At 40.2% G+C, this 23,075-nt stretch overlaps 1 protein-coding gene across 1 annotated transcript; it reads right to left on the bottom strand.

Annotated features, from left to right (window-relative positions):
• Positions 1-2,644: 2,644 nt before the first annotated feature.
• On the bottom strand, positions 2,645-18,682 carry WBP2NL (WBP2 N-terminal like). The gene is made up of 8 exons (XM_070756020.1): positions 18,162-18,682; positions 13,385-13,493; positions 11,836-11,971; positions 10,932-11,024; positions 8,870-9,064; positions 7,250-7,393; positions 5,941-6,017; positions 2,645-4,263 (listed from the first exon to the last, which is right to left on the bottom strand). The coding sequence occupies exons 1-8, from the start codon at positions 18,218-18,220 to the stop codon at positions 4,216-4,218; spliced, it is 861 nt and encodes a 286-aa protein (XP_070612121.1). The 5' UTR covers positions 18,221-18,682; the 3' UTR covers positions 2,645-4,215.
• Between the last annotated feature and the right edge of the window lie 4,393 nt (positions 18,683-23,075).

The following is a 23,075-nucleotide window of genomic DNA, read 5'->3' on the forward strand; positions in this document are numbered from 1 at the left end:
TAAGATAAAATACAGAAAATAGTATAAGGGCAGACTAGATGGACCATGAGGTCTTTTTCTACCGTCAGACTTCGATGTTTCTATGAACAATGTGCTGCTCAATTTATATATATGTGTGTGCATGTGTGTGCGTGTGTGTGAAATGGATTAAAAGGCAACACTGATCATAGCAGCACAAGAAGAGGCACTAAGCACTAGATGCATAGAAGCAAGGATTTACCACACACTTGGTAAGATTCAGTGCAAATTGTGCAGAGACTTAAGAGGCAATCTTTACACATAATAGCAGGGTGTAAGATGCTGGCAGGCACAGCATATACTGAATGATACAACCAAGTAGCATCGTGTGCAGGAATATGTGCACAGTATATATGAAAAAATTCCAAGTCCAAATGGGAGAGAAATCCTGCAGAAGGTCACAGAGAATAAGTGAGCTAAGATCCTATAGGACAGCAGTACCAAACTTTTCTGGCACCAGAGACCAGTTTTGTGAGGTACGGTTCTTCCACACATGAGGGCAGGGGGCAGGGGTGGGCAGCAGGCAGGACGGGATGGAACGCAGTTCCACCGGCGGAAATGAAGATGCGTGCGCAGCTCCAACTGATCAGCAGCTGTCACTTCCTGGATTACTGGTCTCGGCTTGGCTCTCCTTTTGTTCCCTGCTGCTGCTGTTGCGTCTGAGCTCCTTGCTTTTTTCCTCTTTCCTCCTTTCTGGCCTCGGACGAGCTTCCCTCTCTCCTGCCCGGCTTCCCTCCAGCCTCCCGCAGCCACCTCCCACCTGAGGTGCGAGCAGAAGGCAGGGGTGAAAGCAGCGCTGTCAGCATTTATGCTTCTGGCAGCACCCATTCGCCTACCTACCCAGCCTGAGGTGGGGGGGGGACCCAGGAAGGAGAGAGCAGGAAACGCGAAGCAAATTGTCACCTCTGCGAGCGACACTGGTAAGGTTTTAAGTTGAGGACTTAACAGTTCACTTGAGCTATGATGATCGTTCAAGCCATTCCCACATGGCCGGCAAGCCAATACTACCCAGTCACATGACCATTAAGCCACACCCACAAAATAAGTCACATCACAGTGTGGCAGTAAAAATTTTGGCTGCCCATTACTGTCAGGGGGGCTTCACATTCAACCTAGATCCCGTGCATGTGTAGATGAAGTTTCGTTTGTTTGCCTGCCACTTGCCCAGCCCAGTTCTTAACAGGCCATAGACCAGTATTGGTCCACAATCCAGGGGTTGTGCATCCCTGCTATAGGACTTCCAGAACCAAGACAGGCAAGTGCTAATTGATGAAGCAGCCACTGTGGTAATAGACAAGAAACAGAAGATAGCAGTGGCGATAGTTGTAGCAGTGTCGAGTGATAGCAATAGGAAGGAATAGGAGAAGCTGGGTAAGTACCAGGGCCTGATGGAGGAACTAGAAAGGATATTGAAAGTAAAGGCCAAGTGACCCCAGTCATGGTAGGATCATTCAAGGCTAAAGTGACCAGACGTCCTGCATTCAGCGGGACAGTCACGCTTTTCAATTATTTGTCCGGCGTCCCGTCTGGTTTCCAAAATGTCCCAATTTTAACAGAGGTCCATGTTAACAGACCTCCACACACAAGTTTTAGGAGAAAACTGAAGCGGCGCAGAGCGGCATTTGATAAGCCTTAGCAGCTCGGGAAGTTCTCCTTCTTCCTTTGCCTCCCCATGCTCCTGTTTGCGTGCTGCTCCTGCTGTCAATACTGCTGCTGCCGGGAAGGGAGGGGGAGATGGCGGCAGGGGGAGGGAGAGAAGATGGGAGTGGGGTCCATGTGACGCCGATGCCGCCAGCCTCCTCCTTCTCCTTCCCCCTGGGACCGGGACAGAAGGGAGCTCCAACTCCCGGTTGCCTCGCCCCCCCTTTCCCGACCACCACCACTTTGCCCGTTCGTGGCTGGGCGGCGGCGCCTTCAAGAAGCGCCTAGGGCACCTTCCTTGGTTGCTGGTCTTGGGAAAGAGGACATGCACTTGGGCCACTCCTCCTCACATGTGAAGCCTGCTGTGGGGTGGCCGCGTTGGCTGGTCGGAGTTTTGCCTCAGGAATTGGGGCGTTTAAATCACCTCCTTGGAACTAGCTGAGAATTAAACTAGTGAGAATTGAACTGCATGTTGGGAGAGATTCCAGTGAGAGAAACAGAGCAAGAGGTGGGGAAGGAGAAAGAGAGAGAGAAAAGAGAGAGGAAGGAAGGGAGGGAAAGAAAGAAAGAGAAATAGGGAAGAGGAAGAGAGAGAGAAAGAGAGAGACAGAGAGAGCAAGAGAGAGAGAGGGAGAGAAAGAAAAAGAGAGAGAGAAAGAGAGAGAAAGAGCGAGACAGAGTGAGAGAGAGCAAGAGAGAAAATGATTTTTTGGGTGAATATTTTCTTATTTATCTCTCCTTTTGTAGAGATTTCCCCCCCTTTCCAATTTTGCACAAACACAAGTCTAGCTGCAGTTATTACATGCATAATTAAATATACATTTTACTATATTTCTCTGACAAAGTATTAAACAAAAACAGTTATAGTTTTAAGTCAATAGATCTTGTTAAGGAGAGTTTCCATATTATCCCCTCCCAGCCCACACCAATTGATCCTTGCACAAAATGATAAAGTTATCGACATATCAATGCAGACACAAATATAAAGGTTTCAATATTTCTGTATTAAAGTGCAATTCAAAAATAATATAAACAGTTAATTATTTAGTTATGGAAAACAGTTATGCTTTTGTGTTCAGAACGAAGGTATTCGTTAGAAAAAAGTTTATTTCATACTTTTTATTGAATAATAAATTCATTTATTAAAGGGAAAATAGACGAGAATCCATAACACACCAGTATGTCTTGAGTTTTTTTCTCTGTGAAGTAAAAGTCCTAACATCAAGGAAGAAAAAAGAGATGTCCTATATGCAAATTATATTATCCACTACATTAGTGGAACAATAGTTCTTTTAAGAACAAATATAAGAGGAATATACATATCATAAATCATTATTTAAAAAACAGCTTAACATAATCCAGAATATTGGTTGTTTCTTACTTATTTTGGAGTTTTAATATTTTTCCACCTCATTATCTCAGACCTAATTATGTAGCTCAGCTAAATCTAGATAGATACCTAAACAAAGAAAAACTGCTTTGATATCTACATCTGGCTTTACCAACATACAGGAGTGTAAATTTACATTTTCTGTAGCAGAAAAGAAGTATCTTCCTTTTAGATATAATATTTAGTATTGTATTAGCTATTCCTAGTTAGAAAAGAACTGATTTCCAGATCAAAGTGAGTCCTGTTCTTAGAATAACCAATATCTGTTTTTTCCCCTGGATCAGGTATTATGCTGTTTGCTAAATTACACTTTATTTTAGTCACCTCGGTTAAAAAAACCAGTCTTTGGTTCCAGTTCATATAAAAGGTTTCAGTTCCAATTTCCTTTCTGTTATATGGTTCGAGCAGAGAGATAATTTGGCCTAATTTGAGTGAGACTCACTGCCCTAATCTTACACCAGGCAGAAGATGTTTTAGAGACACAGAGATACATAAAGACGTTTTAGAGACATAAACCCTGCAGCCAAATTGAAAGCCGAAAAACCTGTTGTGCATTCCTTCAGATGTAGATACAGTAAAACTATTTCTACCTGGCATCCTCCTGCAAGGACAAAGAATCAACATTGCAGAAAGTGAAATCTTTAAAGCATGGTTGGATGTGGCAAACCAGAAGGCAGCTACGGTTACTGAGAAAAAAGGAACTGATTAACTTTCTGGATCTCCTCGTCATCCCTTCCTCTCTTTAGATATCAATTTCCAGGAATCAGTGGAAAGCTTTCTTCCCTTCTACTTTGCAGGAAAGATAGAAGTCTCTGAAAACTCCCTGTTATTCATTAAACTGCAAGGAGTGAAAACGCCATGCAGATATTGATGGTATTAAAGATACAGAGATGCAAAAAACCAAAATGCTCCTTCATGAATATCTGTGTCACATTAAAGTGTTTTGTTATAGCCTACTCTCAGGACAGAAAAAAATCTAAAGTACTACTGTCACCACTCTTGTATTGCCGTTCTGAAAGTTTAACAGCAGGTGTAACATCATCCAATACTATGCATGCTACTGACACAGGATGGTCTAGAGATTTAAAAAAAAACAACCAGGAGGCAGCAGCAACGGCAAAATCTTCGAAGTCAAGAAACGTAAGAAAGTGGCGCTGTGGCTCCTGTTAGTTGTTCTTCTTTTCCTCAGGTGGTGCATAAGGAGGTGGTTGATCCTAAAATAAAATGTAGGCACATTTAATTGCATTGGCACATTACTATTAAACATTTGAGTTTTTATTCTGCCCTCTATTAAAATATCTCAGTGTTCTTAAAATTATTCAATGTTAAATTGCAGTGTGCAAGACATTACAGTGCAGTCTCATATGTGATCTATCTTCTAAGAAGATGGGCAACTATAATGGACCTCAAGTTCCAAGATCTCATGTTCTTCATACCTTTATAAGGAAAGTTCTTATTATTAATATGTGGTAGGTTAATATTATGCAAAGACTGTCACGGTTTGTAAATAATCAAAGTCCGTTAGAACTTTAATCACCGCGGAGGCGATGGATGGAAGCCCAGCCATTTGTTCAAAACAAGATTTCTTTTTAAAGTAGAAAATAAACATGTCCCGGTGGACAAAACAACAAATACGTCTACCTAGCTCTCTGCAAAAGGCTCTAATGCTTGAAGAGGTAGAAAGAGAAGAGTACAGCCAGTAGTAAGGTAAATAAGATGGACTCAGTTACAAATTGGTGTGCCATTGGAAGATCCAAAAGAGCTGTTTAGGAACAGATCATCATGGCAAAAATCTATGTGCTTAAGTGCCTTTTTGGCACATAATCTGTCAATGGGGATGGGGTGAGATGGAATAGAAACAGACAGTTAAGCTTGGATATAGCTGTTTCGTTGTTGTTGTTGTTTTAAAGGAGAGGAACAGCCTAAAGTGAATAAATCGACTGCGTGTGTTATGTATGTGTGTGTGTCATTTCCTCTAGAATTCAAAGTTTCTCAGTGTTAACCTATAAAGCCCTTCGTGGCACCGGACCAGATTATCTCCGGCACCGGCTTCTGCTGCACGAATCCCAGCGACCAGTTAGGTCCCACAGAGTGGGTCTTCTCCGGGTCCCGTCAACTAAACAATGCCACTTGGCGGGACTCAGGGGAAGAGCCTTCTCTGTGGCGGCCCTGGCCCTCTGGAACCAACTCCCCCCAGAGATTAGAATTGCCCCCACCCTCCTTGCCTTTCGTAAGCTACTTAAAACGCACCTCTGCCGCCAGGCATGGGGGAATTGAAATACCCTTTCCCCCTAGGCCTTTACAATTTTATGCATGGTATGTCTGTTTGGTTTTTATTATAATGGGTTTTTAATTGTTTTTACTATTGGATTATTATTATATGCTGTCTTATTATTGTTGATAGCTGCCCCGAGTCTCAGAGTGGCGGCATACAAATTAAATCAAATCAAAAAATAAATAAATAAACAAATAAATAAACAAACAAAATAAATAATAAACAAACAAACAAACCTTGTATAGTAGAAAGCAAAAATGCCAGATACTCTTGGTATAATGTTAACATTATATTCAGAGTAACTAGCTGCAAATTTTATTGAACTAAATGTCAGAACAGCAAAAATTTTAGAACTGCAAAGCTAAATCTGTTCCTAATTGTGCTACAGGATGTCCATTCCCACTCGGTGATAGTACCAAATATTACAACTGAGTATCTGTTAGTTCAGACCCGACCAAGTTAGAACAACGGAAAGTTAGTCTATGATTGAACTCATTATTCATTTCTCATTCCTCTTCCGATTTTCTCAGATAAAATAGTCCATCTAAAAAATTGTGGACAATCACTACCCCCTGCCCCATCTTCTGCCACATACAATTCTAGAGAAAATCCTTACCATAGGCATGTAAACATTATGAGGATTAGCTGGGTTGTAATATGCACTGGAAGTTGCCTCTGCTGCTTTATTGCCACCTATATCATTAATAAAAGAGAAAAAAGGCAGGGAGGACTTTTTAAAAAAATGCAAACACTATTCACATTCATAAATGCTGCCTTGTGTCATCTTCTTATTTTCTAAATAAATTAAAGTACAGATTTATAGCCTCTATAAGGAAGAATCTGGACAAGACAATGTAATCATTTTTAGATATATTAATCATGTATATTTGGGTAATCAAAGGAGAAAATATTTCACAATGATCAGAGACTCAGATCAAGATCGATCAGCTAACTCTATCTCAACAATCAGCAGATCAAACAGAAAATATACTGCTCAAAAAAATAAAGGGAACACTTAAAAAACAGAATATAACTCCAAGTAAATCAAACTTCTGTGACATCAAACTGTCTACTTAGGAAGCAACATTGATTGACAATCAATTTTATTTTGTTGTCAGCACATTTAACTTTGCACAAAACAAAGTGTTTAATGAGAATATTTCATCCATTCAGATCTAGGATGTGCTATTTGAGTGTTCCCTTTATTTTTTTGAGCAGTATATAATCTCTAAAACAGAATCTGGTCACATTTTTGAAAGCAAGGCCACAGGCTCTCTCCTTCTATTAATTTTTAGCTGGCAAATGTCCATAAGTTGTATGGCACTGACGATACAGGAAGGGATGGAAACAGAATTTCTGACCTCAGCTTTTGGGCAGCGGAGGGTTGGGGGGGTTGGGGTGTCACAATCAAAATAAAGAATATTAAGCCTACCAGAGTCTTAATATAAACTTTCAGTAGCACAATCCTACAGTTTTTGGCTACAAAGATAAGACTGGGAGTGTGAGGGAGAGACTAGGGGCTGGAGACTTTTGCACTTACCTTTAGAGTTTATGTTTAAGAGAGGGATGTTTCAAAGAACATTTATTTAATTCAAAGAAAACAAGTTGGATAAATCGGCATGACAATAATTGTTTTTTAAAATAATTTACTTAAAACCCAGAAAATAAAACCTGGGAGCGCAATGCATCTCCCCCTGGGCACATTTAATTTATGCATGGTATGTCTGTGTGTGTGTCTGTTAGCATATGGGGTTTTAAATATTTAAATATTTTAAATTTGTCTGATTGCTTATGATTTGTTTTTACATGTTGTGAGCCGCCCCGAGTCTTCGGAGAGGGGCGGCATACAAATCTAAGTAATAAATAAATAAAATAAATAAATGCAAGTGACCCACTTCTAAGAAGAAGCCCTCCTAAATTCTTACTTGGCATCCCAGGTTCTGTCCAGGTCCTAGGAGCTGAAGATCCTGGGTCAATAGGGGCTGAAGGTCCAACACCAGAAGGGCCAGGATATGGGGGAGGAGGTGCCATGTACATGGAATTCATCCCAGGAGGTGGTGGATACACACCTAAAGGAGGGGGGGGAGGGAGAGATCTATATTTATACAAGCATATCACAGACATATTTATGTTGGTGCAAGTTCACATGAATTGTTTCCCCCCCCCCTTTCTTTGCACCTTCTTTAAAATTCAATCAGGAAGTATTTCCCAAATAATTTACACATTCCAAGAGAGACGACTACTGTGCAATCATTTGTGGAATAGCATAATCAATGCCCGAACTCTTAATTCTACCTTTATTACAGCTAATCCCATTCACTATGAATATATTCAATCATTTTAAATATTACCCTTTCCCTAATGGCAATTCTATAATGTTGCTATTCATATTTTTCAGATCTGGTTATTTTTAATGTCATTTCATCTACAATCAGTGCTTCTCAAATAGTGGGGTGGGCCCCCCTGGGTGGGGGCATGAAACAATGCCAGGGTGGGGATGTGTGACATCGGAGAACATGCTCTTTTTTTGCCATGGGAAGTAGGGATTTTTTTGCACTGAACAATAGCACAGAGCAGGAGATATGAAGTGCAGATAACAAACCCTTTAAAGACACCATGGAAAAATATTTAACAGGAATGAAAAGAAAGGAGGAGAGAGACGCAGATAATGAGAATAACTTAAGTCTCCCGAAAGCTAAGATGAAGAAATATGATGAAGCGTATGTAACGCTTGGCTTCATTGTGACTATGGTAGGAGACGAGGAAAGACCAGTTTGTTTACTGTGTCTAAAAATGTTGGCAACGGGCAGCTTGAAACCGAATAAATTAAGGTGTCACTTAAACACCCCAATCACGGTGAAAAGCTGCTTGATTTTTTTCAGCGAAAACGTGCCAAATATTGCAATCATCCTGCCAGAGTTGGGAGGGCGCACAAAATGTTTACTTCTTCCGGTGGGGGGTGTAACAGAAAATAATTAAGCACTGATTTACATGAATAATTATAATTTTTTATAATGTTACAGTACATTTTATCGACATATTTAGACTTATATATTTATATGAGTGATTTTTTTTAAAAAAATGTTTTATAGGTTAAATGAAGACAAAAAAAAGAACAAGAATGCCAAAACCTATTGTAGATCCGGGGTGTCAATTTCATTGAAGGCCACATCAGGGTTGTGTTTGACTTTGGGGGTCCAGGATGGGCGTGGCCAGGGTGGGTGTGACCAGCCCGACATCACTCCTGTTGGGGGCACCTGTGGTGGCCTGAATGCTCCGCCAGTGAAAAAAGGTTCCCAAGCTCTGTTTTCGGCTGCCACAGCCTCTTGCAACCCTCTTCCAGTGAAAACGGAGCTCACTGGCAGAGAGTTACAGAGCTTGGGAGCCTGTTTTCACTGGCAGAAGCACCTTCACTGTTTCCAGGGTGGCTCGCAGCCTGGATTCGGCCCCTGGGCTTTGCGTTTGACACTCCTATCCTAGACAAACAAAAAAAGACAGCTTAATATTGAATAACAATATTTTATAAAATTTGACTGAAAATTCACCTGGAGGAGGTGCATATGGATATCCCATAGGCTGCGGAGCAACTCCATATCCATTCATTTGTGCAGGCATATAAACATAGGCTCCAGAAGCTGGCTGTGGCATAACGTAGCTTCCTGGTGGAGGTCCATAAGCGCCAGGAAAAGGTGGTGGTGCATACCCATAGCCAAAACTTGGAGGTGGTACTCCTCTAGAGGCTAAACATAGTGTAGTTAATAGGCCAAATTTACCACTTGAAATCTTGGCATTTAAGTAATATGTTTTAAATCAACAAAAATTGTAGGTAATTTAAGCAAATTATATAATAATTAATAATAATAATAATAATAATAATAATAATAATAATAATAATAATAATTTATTAGATTTGTATGCCGCCCCTCTCCGTAGACTCGGGGCGGCTCACAACAATAATAAAAACAATATACAGTGTAACAAATCTAATAATTAAAAGAAAGCATCTAAAAACCCGTCATTGAAAAAACCATACAACACAAAATTAGAGAATTAGAGGATCAGTTTACCCATCATAATTATTGAGTTTTTGCAGGAAATGCACTCTATGTGAAAATTGATAATAAAATTAAGCAAACTACAGAAAGCATGCTTAGCTTTGGCTGTTTACTTGCAGTGGTCATTGGAACTGTCTATTTAATTCAAGGTAACAAAATGTGCTTGTGAGCATGCATGAAAGCACAGGACAGACTGCACTAGCTTTCTTCTGGGACATGTGCCTGGAAGGAGAGAAGGGGCTTAGAACGGAATAGGAAGCATTCTAAGTCACTGCCCAACGCACATTTGCCATTGGGGGATATTTTCCCGTAATGTTTTTCTTCCTTGGCTAGCAACCTATTCCAAACCCATTTTTGGACCTAGTTTGTATTTTTCTTGCTTTTTCCACCATATCAAATTTGGACCCATTCTGTTTAGAAGAGTTATCGTGCTAATAGACAAGAGCCCAAGTCTCTCTATGTACTGTATTCTTTGGAGTATAAAAGATGCACCTTTTTCCTCCCTAAAAGAGGCTTTTTTCGAAGCTTTTATTCCCCCAGCCCTAACTAGGTGCTAATGATCTTCCAAGCTCTTATCTTGCAGGTTCTTTCATTGTTACTGTCTGTGAAGAATGTTTTCCAAGCTCTAAGTCTTTGCAGAGGTTTTTTTCATTACTCTAACTTGCTCCAAGTAAATTTATTTCCAGTCCTAACCAGATGCTAATGATGTTCCCAGCTCTTTCCCACTTGCAAGCTCTTTCACAGTTACTCTCTGTGAATAATATCTTCTAAACCCTGTCTTTGCAGGCTTTTTTCATTGCTCTAACTCCAAATGTTTCTTTCCAGCTCTAACCAGGTGCTAATGATGTTCCCAGCTTTTACCAGCTTGCAAAATTTTTCATTGTTATTCTCTGCTAAGAATGTTTTCCAAGCCCTGTCTTTGCAGGGCTTTTTCATTGCTCTAACTTGCTCCAAATGTTTCTTTCCAACCCTAACCAGGTGCTAACAATGATCCCAGGTCTTACAGGCTTGCAAGGTCTTTCATTGTTATTATCTGCAGAGAATGTTTTCCAAGCCCTAAGTCTTTGCAGTTTTTTTTTTCATTGCTCTACTTGCTCAGAACTTTTCTTTCCAGCCCTAACCAAGTTCTAACAATGTTCCCAGCTCTTACTGGCTTGAAAGCTGTTTCATTGTTACTCTTTACAAATAAGGGTTTTTTTGAAAGCCCTAACCAGAGGATAAAATAATGTGCCAAAACTGACCAGGCTAGGCCAGAATCTGGTAAGTAGATTCTTTTCCTCCCCCAAAACTAAGCTGTGTCTTATACTCCGGTAGGTCTTATACTACAAAAAATTCAGTAATTTTTTTCCCTCCAACATTCAGTTGGGTTGTAAAGAATGAATAATATATAATAGAGGTGGGAATAGCAGCATTTAGCAATGACCACATATTAGGGTTTAAGTATGCATGAAGAACTATCAGCAAGTACATCCGTCAAATATTATCATCAAAAGCGGAAATCAGCTACCAAATTATCTGCCTGGGATGGGAAGAAATGAGAAGAAAGTCTTACCGTCACTCGCAAGCTTGAACATCAGTTGTCCAAATTCTACAGCACCGCCACTGAAAAAGCTCATTTTAAATGAAGCCTGACCTTCCCAACCACCTAAAAAACAAGTTGTATTAAGTTAAGAGTGAATTGTGAAGTTTTTCATAAGTATTGAATGAAGGACGGTGAACGTAACAGCTATCAAAAACCTTCATTATTGGTATATGTGTACAAAGAGACATTGCTACATATTTTTTTCATTTTACATATAATAATAATAATAATAATAATAATAATAATAATAATAATAATAATTTATTAGATTTGTATGCCGCCCTCTCCGAAGACTCAGGGCAGCTCACAACATAACAGCAATACAATATAAATACAAATCTAATGTTAAAAACTTTAAAAAACTAATTTAAAATACATTGTTATAAAAACGTATCTGTTACACAATCATACACACTCAATCCGACTGAACATAAACATAACAAAGGACAGCGAAAAAAGGAGGGGGGAGATTAATCCCCCCACACCTGGTGGCAAAGGTGAGTCTTCAACATTTTACGGAAGGCGAGGAGGGTAGGGGCAGTTCGAATCTCCGGGGGGAGTTGATTCTAGAGGACCAGGGCCGCCACAGAGAATGCTCTTCCTCTGGGTCCTGCCAGATTGCATTGTTTTGTCGACGGGACCCGGAGAAGGCAAACTCTGTGGGACCTAATCGGCCACTGGGATTCGTGCGGCAGAAGGCGGTCTCGTAGGTACTCTGGTCCGATGCCGTGTAGGGCTTTATTGGTCATTACCAACACTTTGAATTGTGACCGGAAATTGATTGGCAGCCAGTGCAAGCCGCGGAGTGTTGATGATATGATTAGTCCAAGACTGTATTTTTGAAAAAATTGCCTCTCTGATGGAGGACACATACCTCCTGGTTCTGCTTGTATTACTCCTTTGATATAATTGGCAGAAAAGACAGGCTGTTCAATTGAGCATCCCTTCATTAAGTGGAATGGCATCATGAAAGACATCATTGGGTCTTTGCCTTTTGACACAAAAATAACCTGCAAAACAAAATTATGCCTTCACTTTTTAAAAAGAAAAGCACAAAAAGTCACACAAAAACGAAAACCTTGTTATATATTTTATTTATTTATTTATTACTTAGATTTGTATGCCGCCCCTCTCCGAAGACTCGGTAATTGCAATCAACGACCATATCAAATCATCAACTTAATATTTAAAATTGGACTAATCTTTTTTATCCCAAAGCTAACCCATCCATCCTAAAACACTTTTAAAAAAATACATAAAATAATCAATCAAGATAGATATTTTTAAAAGGCTGTTCAGCATGGTTTAGCTTATAACTTTGGATTCTTGGTTTGTGTAGGTCTTCATTAAATATCTCAATAACTGTGCATGGATCAACCAAAAGAAAAATATACAAAATATTTAAAGACCAAAACACAATCCTTTTAATCTACACATAAAAGCAAATGTTTTAAATATTGTTTTTAAAATAGTGATGGAGCTGTGTTTATTTTTATTTTTGAGCTGGAGATAGTTCCAGAGACAGAAGGATCCACAGAACTCATCTGTAGTCTGTCAACTTAATAGTTCCTGATAGCAGACCTGCAATCAAAACTTCATAGTCCATTCTTAAACTCCACACAAGATGAGTTGCAGTCAATCTTTTGAAAAATCGACTCTCAAGTATTTAAAACACTAAACTGTCTGAAAATGAATTGTTAATGCAAATAGTACTATACCAGTGTTACTGGCTTCAAAAGCTAAATCACTATAACTATTTTAATATCTTCATGTCTTCAAGTCTTTTAAAGACATATGCATGTAAGGCATTAAGTAATTCAATTTGGATTTTGACCAGAGCAAGTAAATGACGAAAGCATAACTTGTTTTAGATAGCCGTCTAAACTATGAGACACCTAAATCAGGAAAGAAAAAACATAACCACTGCAGTTCTGATGCCACAGCTAACTTTCAGTCTAGTAAAAGCATCAAAATGAGAAGGATTTTGCAGAAAATTTGTATTACTTTATGTACTGCTAAAAATATCATTTCAGAAACTGAATATTATTTTAGAAGTTTAACTGAGGGAATTTTCCACTTTGTTTTTGTTTAGAATAGAATAGAATAGAATAGAATATATTTTTAATTGGCCAAGTGTGATTGGACACACAAGGAATTTGTCTTGGTGCATATGCTCTCAGCGTACATAAAATAAAATATACATTTGTCAAGAATCATGGGGTACAACACTTAATGATTGTCATAGGGGTCAAATAAGCAATGAAGAAGCAATATTAATAAAAATCTTAGGATATAAGCAACAAGTTACAGTCATACAGTCAACATGGGAGGAAATGGGTGAAAGGAATGATGAGAAAAACTAGTAGAATAGAAGTGCAGATTTAGTAGAAAGGTTGGAAGGTTGGATTTGACTCAGAACTTACCCGATAAGGAGTGAGAAAAACCATTCCTTTCTTAGTGCCTTTGAACATCTCTGGATTGCCAGTTAGCTCAGAGAAAGTCAGCTCCACATCTTTACAGTGCTTGAGAATACTTCAAGGATATAATATAGATGTGTTAGTATCTTTAATAAGGGTTATTAAAAATGACAATACAGATGAAGAATCAACTTAATAAAAAGTATTTATCTCTGTACAAATAAACCTCTATACAAATAATACTAGTGAGTGTAGTATTCTATCCGCAGAATAGATAACACCAATATCTATTTTTATTATTTACTCTTTGTGTTAAGTCTAAGATTTTTTTTCTTACTCTTTAATAGTATCTACATATATATATATGTAAAGTACAAACTTTATAAAAATATTCCAGATCACTCAATAGTGTCGTTTGGAAAATAGCTTTTGTAAGAAATCATCTTTATTGGAAGTGGATTGGACAACTGATAGTTAACTATTAGGAGATGAACCAGATTATTTTGACTGTGAGGAGATGAGTTTTCCTTCTCTGTGCATAAAACATTAAGTTTATTTCTATGACAACTAGCCCTAACCACCATAGTTTGACAAAATGTGGAATGAATTCAGCCAATTGTGACTCATTGGTGTTTCAATAAGCACTGGATTAGTTCGAAAATCGATAGCTTTAATCTTCTGCAGTTATTTCAGGATAAGGCTTGTTGAGTACCAAGCCCACTTACATATATGTAATCTAATTATAATGAAACACAACTAGCTATTCTCATTTCAATAGCTGATAAGGCAACTATCCATTATCCCCAGCACCCCACCAAATGTGTGAAATATTTATGAATTGTGTGAACAGTTTTTCTTTCCTTTTTATTCTCCAGTTCTTTTAAAGGTGCATAGTTTATGATAATAGAATAGAATCATGAGGTACAACATTTAATGATTGTCACAGCATACAAATAAACAGTCAAAAAACAATCAATATTAATATAAATCGTATTGATACAAGCAACAAGTTACAGTCATTCAATCATAGGTGGGAGGAGATGGGAGAAAGGAACAATGAGAAGACTAATAGTAATAGTAATGCAGACTTAGTGAATAGTTAAAGGTGGTGAGGATTTTTTTTGTTTAGGAGAGTGATGGCATTTGGGAAAAAACTATTCTTCTGTCTAGTTGTCTTGGTGTGCAGTGCTCTATAGCAGCGTTTCCCAACCGGTGTGCCGCGGCACACTGGTGTGCCGCGAGACATGGCCAGGTGTGCCGCCAAGCTTCAGCTGGGCGGGGCGCTGCCGGTACTTCCGTCCTGGGGCTCCCGCTCGCAGCTGTCTCCTGCTCGATGCCGCGGTTTTCGGCGCTCTCCTGCTGGGCCCCAAAGAAGGAAGGCAGGAAGAAGGAGAGCTCCATTCTTCGCACCTTTTTCCTGCCTTCTTTCTTTGGGGCCCAGCAGGAGAGCGCCGAAAACCGCGGCATCGAGCAGGAGGCGGGGGACAGCTGCGAGCGGGAGCCCCAGGACGGAAGTACCGGCAGCGCCCCGCCCAGCTGGAGCTCCTCTTTCGTCGACGGCAAGTGTCCGATGGGAGCGGGGGGGGGGGGGCGCAGCGGCCGCAGGCAGTCGGGGGAGATGGCGGCGGCGAGAGGGATCGCTCTCTCTCTCTCTCTCAGCTGACTGCAAGTGGGAGCCCTGACGGTGGCGGTTGGACGTTCTGCTGGACGTCGTACATGCTGGCGCTGCGTGCCTGGCATATACGGTGTCCAGCACCACGTCCAGCTGCCGCCGTCAGGGCTCCCGCTTGCAGTCAGCTGAGAGAGAGAGAGAAAGAAAGAGAGACATATAAGAGGCAGAGAGAGAGAGAAAGAGACATAGCAAGAGAGGCAGAGAAAGAGAGACAGAGCAAGAAAGAGAGACAGCAAGAGAGGCAGAGAAAGAGAGATAGAGAAAGAGAGAGAGAAAGAGAGACATAGCAAGAGAGGCAGAGAGAGAGAAAAAGAAAGAGAGACATAGCAACAGAAAAAGAGAGACTTAGCAAGAGAGGCACAGAGAGAGAGAGAAAGAGAAAGAAAGAGAGATAGCAAGAGAGGCAAAGAGAAAGAAAGAGACATATAGCAAGACAGTGAAAGAGAGAGAGAGAGCAAGAGAGAGAGAAAAAAGCAAGAAAGAGATAGCAAGAGAGACAGAGAGAGAGAGCAAGGAAGAGAGAAAGACATAGAGGAAGGGAAGGAGGGAGAGAGAAAGAGAGCAAAAAAGAGAGGAAGAAAGAAAGAAAGAGGGATGGAGAGAGAGAATGAAGGGAAGGAAGGAAAAGAGAGAAAGAGGGAGAAATAGAGCGAAAGGGAGGAAGAGAGAGGGTTTTTTGTCCAAACTTTTCTTTAGCCCGCCCCCCCCCCCCCTTTCAGTGTTCCCCAGGATTTTGAAAATACGAATAATGTGCCGCGGCTCAAAAAAGGTTGGGAAACACTGCTCTATAGCATCATTTTGAGGGTATGAATTACTTGATATAACTGCTTATAAGCAGCCTCCAAATCAGAGGACTGCTTATAAGCAGTCATCCAAATCAGAGGACTCTGGTTTATTGAGGACTTCTAGATGTTAGCATCAGAAATGATATCTGGACACCACTGGAGGTAGATTAACAGTAAAGCTTTCTGAAAATAGATGCGGGTATTTGTTTAGATCTGTCCAATAAAAACAAAGGTGGCATAGTATCAGATTAATCCAGATACCAGTAAGTGTCTCATTTGGGGAATAAGTGATGCTCTGTCCTCATTCTCTGGTGCCAATCATAATGAATAATTGTTGTCATCAAACTCCTCACCAAGTTGTTATTTATTTATTCAATTTCTATAATCACCCAACTCAACCAAGTGACTCTTGAGAGGCTTTCTTTTGAGGAAGAAAGTGGGTGTCAGAGCATCTAGTAAAAATGCATAATCTGACACCTTTTCAGTCAGAAATCCAGAAAAAGCACAGGGTGGAAATAGTTTTCATGTTTGGTGAGTGACCCATGAAGGGACCTGGCTGGGGAGAACACGTGTGTCGTGCACACTCAGCAACATTCAATACAATTACAGTATTCTTCTGGACCATCTGCCCAGTTTGGAGTAGAGGGCACTGTTTTACAATAGTTCTGCTGCTCTTTACGAAGTAATTCCAGTGGTGATGATGGGTCAGTATGGCCAAATGGTGCTCCTTTGTGTGATGTCTCAGGGTTTGGTCTGCTCCCTAACATGAAATAGCTAAAAGAGGATATCTATCTGTTTAGAGACAAATATCATAAGGGTGCTGCTGAGCTGATCCCTTTTCATCATCAGCAGGACCGACCACAGAATAGAGTGAAGTTCAACAGGAAAGGGGTATTATTTTGTTCCGGTTTTAACTCTAGACAGAGTAGCATTCCTAGTGCCTACTCAACCGTACATGGAATTGGAAACACCAGTGATAGCAACACATGCACTTAAATCCATTATACTACTACTACTACCCAAAAAGCTGCCTTTTAAAATTCTCAGAAATTGCAATATATAAATTGGGAAAAATACAAAAATTCTGAATATCTTTATAAAAAAACAGCACATTTTTAAACTTAGGATTTTAAAAAAACGGTGACATTACCGCTCAAGAATGTTGACAAGACTAAGCCTTTTAATTTAGCAATCCAATGGTCATGTGGAAATCATGTGATTCTGGTTTAACTCATACTGGATTTACTTTCAGGCCTCCTGTCAGAATCGTAGCTCTGCTGTACTATTTTTGGTATGTTTTCTTCAGTAAATTGCTTGTCTTATTTCGAAGTTTAATAATGACGACAAATTAGTCATCTCTTCAATGTATTAGCTGAGTACTACTGTCTTAACATAATGAAATTATTAACGTTTTCCTGTGAAGCCAACTACTTCAGTCACGTTTGAGCCTGACAGAGAAATAATATAGAAATGTATCTCGGGCCACACTTTATTTCTTTTCCTCGATCAATTGGTACTTTTCTAGGGTGATGGAAAGATAACTTCTATTCAATAACGCAGCCTCCTTAACTCTCCACCCTCCACGAAAACTGCTCTCCGGCTACAACTCATTATTCCTAACCTAGGCGGAGGAAGGCGGGATTAAATCCGTACTTAATGAAGTTTTAACCTGGGAAGGAAAACGTGTGTCACAATCACACAGCCCACGTCATAAAACAACAACACCGTGCGTAAATTATTGCGCGGGCCGGAAGTTGGAAGTAAAGGCCGCGCAGACCAAGGGAAGGCAAAGTTGGTGCTTCTATGACTTGCGGACTTCAATTCCCAGAATTCCTGAGCCCATCATGCTAGCTGAGGCATTCTGGGAGTTGAAGTCCACGAGTCATAGAAGAGCCAATTTTGCCTACCTCTGGCGTAGACTGTCGAAACAAAGCAAAACAAAAACAAGCTATTATACTATCACCGCCTTCCCCACCCAGAGTCGAAGTCCCGGGGATGGCAAGGAGGGAGAGAGGGAGGGAGCGACGCGGATTAAGCCCTCCACGGCCACTTTAACACTTGGGCAGAAGTCGCACTCCTCCTCCGGGTGATGGAAAAGACGCGGGCACTCGGGAGCCCAGGCGCCCCACTCGAAGTGGAGGAAAGCAGGCGGGAGAGAAAGCAGACACTGGGCTTAGAGGCGCCCGTCCCAGCGGAGCAGATGGAAACGCTCCGCCTGCGTATCGCCATCCCCGAGCATACGCAACCCCCCCCCCCCCCCACCGCCCGGCCAAACTCTCCCTCCTGCCGCCCCTTGCCAGCCGAGCGCCTCTTCGACTCCGGTTACCTTTCCCCGTTGGGCGGGACAACCCCGCCACCGGGCAAGTGGTTCCTGTTCAGCGCCATGTTCCCGGCCAATGGCACCGGCCGAGGCGGTCCGTCTTCTTTCGTCCCTTGCAGAGCCGCCCCGTAGCGGCCGTGATCTACCCGGCGCGCAGGCCTGCCTCTTGGCGGAGTGGGAGGCGTGGCACCCGTGTCTGTCCCGCGGACGCCTCCTGGTCGCTCGGGAAGGCTGCGAAAGGCGCGGCGGTTGCTACTACAGTACTACGGCTCTACTTTGTAATCGGCTCAATTGATTTCTGGAAGGAGGAGGAGAAGGAAGATCAATGAGCACACGAGCAATGCAATTAGCGTTGATCGGTGAAAAACGTCCATAGATAGGTAGTACCTTTATGGAAATTAACCTAGGTAACAGTCATATTTTTATTAGCTATATAAATATGACATTTACCTAATATCACCTAACCCCCAAAACTTTCCATTGGTTCCCAAAATTGGCAACATAAAGACTTGTGGACTCCAACTCCCAGAATTCTCCAGCCAGCATAGCATAGCTATACATAGCATAGCTGGCTGGAGAATTCTGGGAGTTGAAGTCCACAAGTCTTAAAAGTTGCCAAGTTTGGGAACCACTATCCAATGTTGACCTCTCCCGATTTAAGAGGTCAGTAAGGGGTGTGCATAACTGCACCAGAGTGCCTTCCATCCCCTGTCCTAATGTTTCTTTTACTAGTATCAGGTATATAAACATTGTTATACCTTTGTATACTACAAATAGGTACTTGACAAAATAAATAAAAATAAATAAACATTTGTTTCCTGCCTTCCCTCCAACCACTCTGTAAAGTATACTGCTCAAAAAAAATAAAGGGAACACTTAAACAACACAATATAACTCCAAGTAAATCAAACTTCTGTGAAATCAAACTGTCCACTTAGGAAGCAACACTGATTGACAATCAATTTCACATGGGGTCAGCACATTCAACTTTGTACAGAACAAAGTATTCAATGAGAATATTTCATTCATTCAGATCTAGGATGAGTTCTTTGACTGTTCCCTTTATTTTTTTTAGCAGTGTAATTCCATTAGGAGACAGCTACTGGCACAGATATTATGTAATCAAAGGCTGCTTGAAATCAGCTGTCCATTACCACATCTGTAGATGGCTGAAAAAAATGTATTTGGAGGGAGGGCTTTCCTCCCATCACAAAACATCTTGCTTCCTATCCTGCCCTTTTAAAAGCATACACAGAGATGGTTTTGGTTGCATTTTTCTAGATTTATGGCTGGCCACTGTGGAAAGCCACAATCCAAACAATATGGTAAAACAGACCACAGGCTGGCATAGAATTAAGACAAAATTGTATATTCTTGTTTATACATTAAATACCTATTGAGGGAGGCTGAATTGGAAGAAGATCATGTGAACTTTTAAACTTGGAGGAAGCAAAAATGGTCTTTGAAGAAACAGGATAGAAAGATTATTAAAGGCTTTTCAACTTTACTGTTGAAGAAGACCCCTAAGTGCAGCATGGATAGCCAGAAAACAAACAAATGGTTCATAATCCAAATAACCAGGCTCAAATTATCATATGCAAAAGCCAGGCCCCTTGAGAAGTTCATAATATTGGAAAAGTGGAAAGAAAATTCTGTCTCAGGTTGCAGTTTATAGAATTTGGAATTATGTAATGCACCTACCTGCTGTATTAGATATGGAGGATAATTATTTTTTTCTGTTTGCTTTATTTTTACATATGTAATACTTAAAAACAGATGCACAGTGATATTCAGATTTTCATATATGGTTCACTTATGCTTATTTCCCCCCTCAATTTAACACCTAGTCTCAGACTCTCCAGAATACCAAGGTTAGGGTATACAATTCTAAACTTAGCCCTTTGATATTGCACAGGTTTTAACAGCAGTCAGTTTCCGGCAAAATTTTCCTTACTTTTGAGAAATGCTTAGTTTGGATTTTGCATTTTGGACTGTTCCTAGAATAAATAATTATAAGTTTCTGTCCTACATATTTCTGTGGCACTAGTTTCTCCAAAACTGGTAGAAGTACTGTAACACCTATTTAAAACAAGCGTCTCCTCTATATTACATTTCTATTAGGAATTAATATGAACTCACCAGTTTATCTGAACATAAATTCATTCTATAATCATAATTAAAATTAATTTCTCTCCCCAGCTAATGTATTATAAGTAGTCCTTGACTTACAACCACAATTATTATTAATTGAATTCAATTAATTCAATTATTAATTGAAACCCAAAATTTCTGTTGCTAAGTGAGATAGCTGTAAAGTGAGTTTTGACCCATTTTATGACCTTTGTTGTTATAGTAATTAAGTGAATTACTGTAGTTGTTAAATTAGTAACATGGTGGTTAACTGAATCTAGCTTCCACATTGACTTTCCTTGTCACAAGAGCATAGACCCTAGGACAGTATTTCCCAAACTTGGCAACTTGAAGAAATTTGGACTTCAATTCCCAGAATTCCACAGCCAGCGAATGCTGGCTGGGGAATTCTGGGAGTTGAAGTCCAAATTTCTTCAAGTTGCCAAGGTTGGGAAACACTGCCCTAGGACACTGCAACCATCATAAATATGAACCAACTGTCAAATGTATAATTTTTGATCACATGACCAGAGGGATGCTACAACAGTCGTTAGTGTGAAAAAATGTCATTTTTTAGTTCCATTGTAACAAAATGAATGGTTGTAGGTACAGGATTACCTGTAATATTTATTGATGCACTGTTTATACACACTCCTATTCTCTCCCCGTACCAAACTAATGGTAATACAAACAAACCTTAAGATTCCAATCCCTACAAAATAAAAGTTGTCACTGTTTTCTCTATCGTAGCAAGATTGGGAATGTCTGGAATGTCCATTCCATAGACATGGAGTAGTCATCCAAATTTTTCCAGATCAGACACTTTTGGTGGGGTAAGTCAAAGCATAGCCTCCTGGCTCAAATATTCAGGGTGTTCAGATTCAGTTGGAAGGATGGGGTCCTGAAGATACTGTTATGTCTGTTTAAAAGAAATAAGGGAAAATTCACTGATTGGCTAAGATGCGGCTTTTGGTTAGAATGCCACCAAAAATAAATGTTTGTCAGAATGTTCCCGCGTAAAAGAAAAAGTATAAATAGGGCAACGGATTAGCCGTTGCCCTTGTTAGGAGTTGATTGTCAGAGAGAGCTGTTCACGTTATTATGCCTTGTTAAATAAACCTGTTAAGCTGAAGCAGTCTCCGGTGCACTGATTTAACAGTGGCGACGAGGAGGTCGAACTCCCCCTGAGCAACCATGAGCTCGGTCATGGCTCAACCGCCCGCTTTCCACAACCCGGACACAGAACCATGGACATCCTAAATGTCTAAATTCCGTATTTTCTTACAAGCAAGTAATCTCCAGGACACTGAAGACGATAGAAAGCGAGCCATATACAAGCTACATAGAACTTACTCAATAAAACAGCAGTTCAAATTGTTCTTGAAAACCTATATAATGTAAATTACTGGTTGCCAATCAGTTTCTGATCACAATTCAAAGTGTTGGTTATGACCTATAAAGCCCTTCATGGCACTGGACCAGATTACCTCAGGGACCGCCTTCTGCTGCACGAATGCCAGCGACCAGTTAGGTCCCACAGAGTGGATCTTCTCCGGGTCCCGTCAACTAAACAATGTCGCTTGGCGGGACCCAGGGGAAGACCCTTCTCTGTGGCGGCCCCAGCCCTCTGGAACCAACTCCTCCCAGAGATTAGAATTGCCCCCACCCTCCTTGCCTTTCGTAAGCTACTTAAAACCCACCTCTGCCGTCAGGCATGGGGAAATTGAGATCCTCTTTCCCCCTAGGCCTTTACAATTCTATGCGTGGTATGTATGTATGTATGTTTGGTTTTTATATTAATGGTTTTTTTAAAATCGTTTTTAGTATTAGATTACTATTGTACACTGTTTTATTGTTGCTGTTAGCCGCTCCGAGTCTCCGGAGAGGGGCGGCATACAAATCCAATAAATAAATAAATAAATAAATAATAAATGTTAATATCGGTATAGTGTATTAGTAACATACATAACTAAATGTAAGAGTGTTCATGCAGTATTCAACATTTATATGAAGCTGTTTGGAATGATTTTTGGCAGATTTAGAAATACGTAGATACACATATGTTAACAATACCAAATAATTATTTTTTCTGCAAAGTCAGCATTGAATTCCTCCAGTCTTCTGCATGTCTCCGGCTTATTATCTCACAATGATGTGAGATAATAAACTGAAACTGAATCAAAATAGAACTATTACTGATTGGACCTCAAAGCGGTAGAGCCAGCTACTAATAAATCACTCAAATTACATATTTTAATCAGACAGTAGAACATAAAATTTGAGTCTAGCAATATTTACATCATTGTGGCATGTTAAGTTTTTCAACAAAGTTGGATTAGTAACAAGAAAACTTCACTGTGATACTTCAATGTGCTGAGTTTATCAAAAGACTCTAGGCATTATTCAATCCCGTAATTGGTTTCTTTTTAATATAAACAATCCCCACCCACCCCAGTCATAGTATAATATATTATGTCTTCACAAATTATCTTCTAAGACAATCTACATTATCAAAATGCTTTAATTAGATTTTGGTATGCACAATGACAATGGAAGGTTTTCAGAGATTATAATAGGATATTTTCTTTCTCTATACCTGTATTCTCTTTATGGCTTGATTTATTCAATACAGACCCATATGTAACAAAAAGGGGGAAACCACTATATTGCTATGAGGCATTTTCTTTTCTAATACAGTATATTTGTGGCAGTGGTATGGTGATACTCAAAAGCTATTTCTGTAGTTTTGATGTCTTAGTGCAGTGTTTCCCAATCTTGCCAACCACAACA

Source organism: Erythrolamprus reginae, chromosome 6, assembly GCF_031021105.1.
Source record: "Erythrolamprus reginae isolate rEryReg1 chromosome 6, rEryReg1.hap1, whole genome shotgun sequence".
Classification (NCBI taxonomy): Eukaryota; Metazoa; Chordata; class Lepidosauria; order Squamata; family Dipsadidae; genus Erythrolamprus; species Erythrolamprus reginae.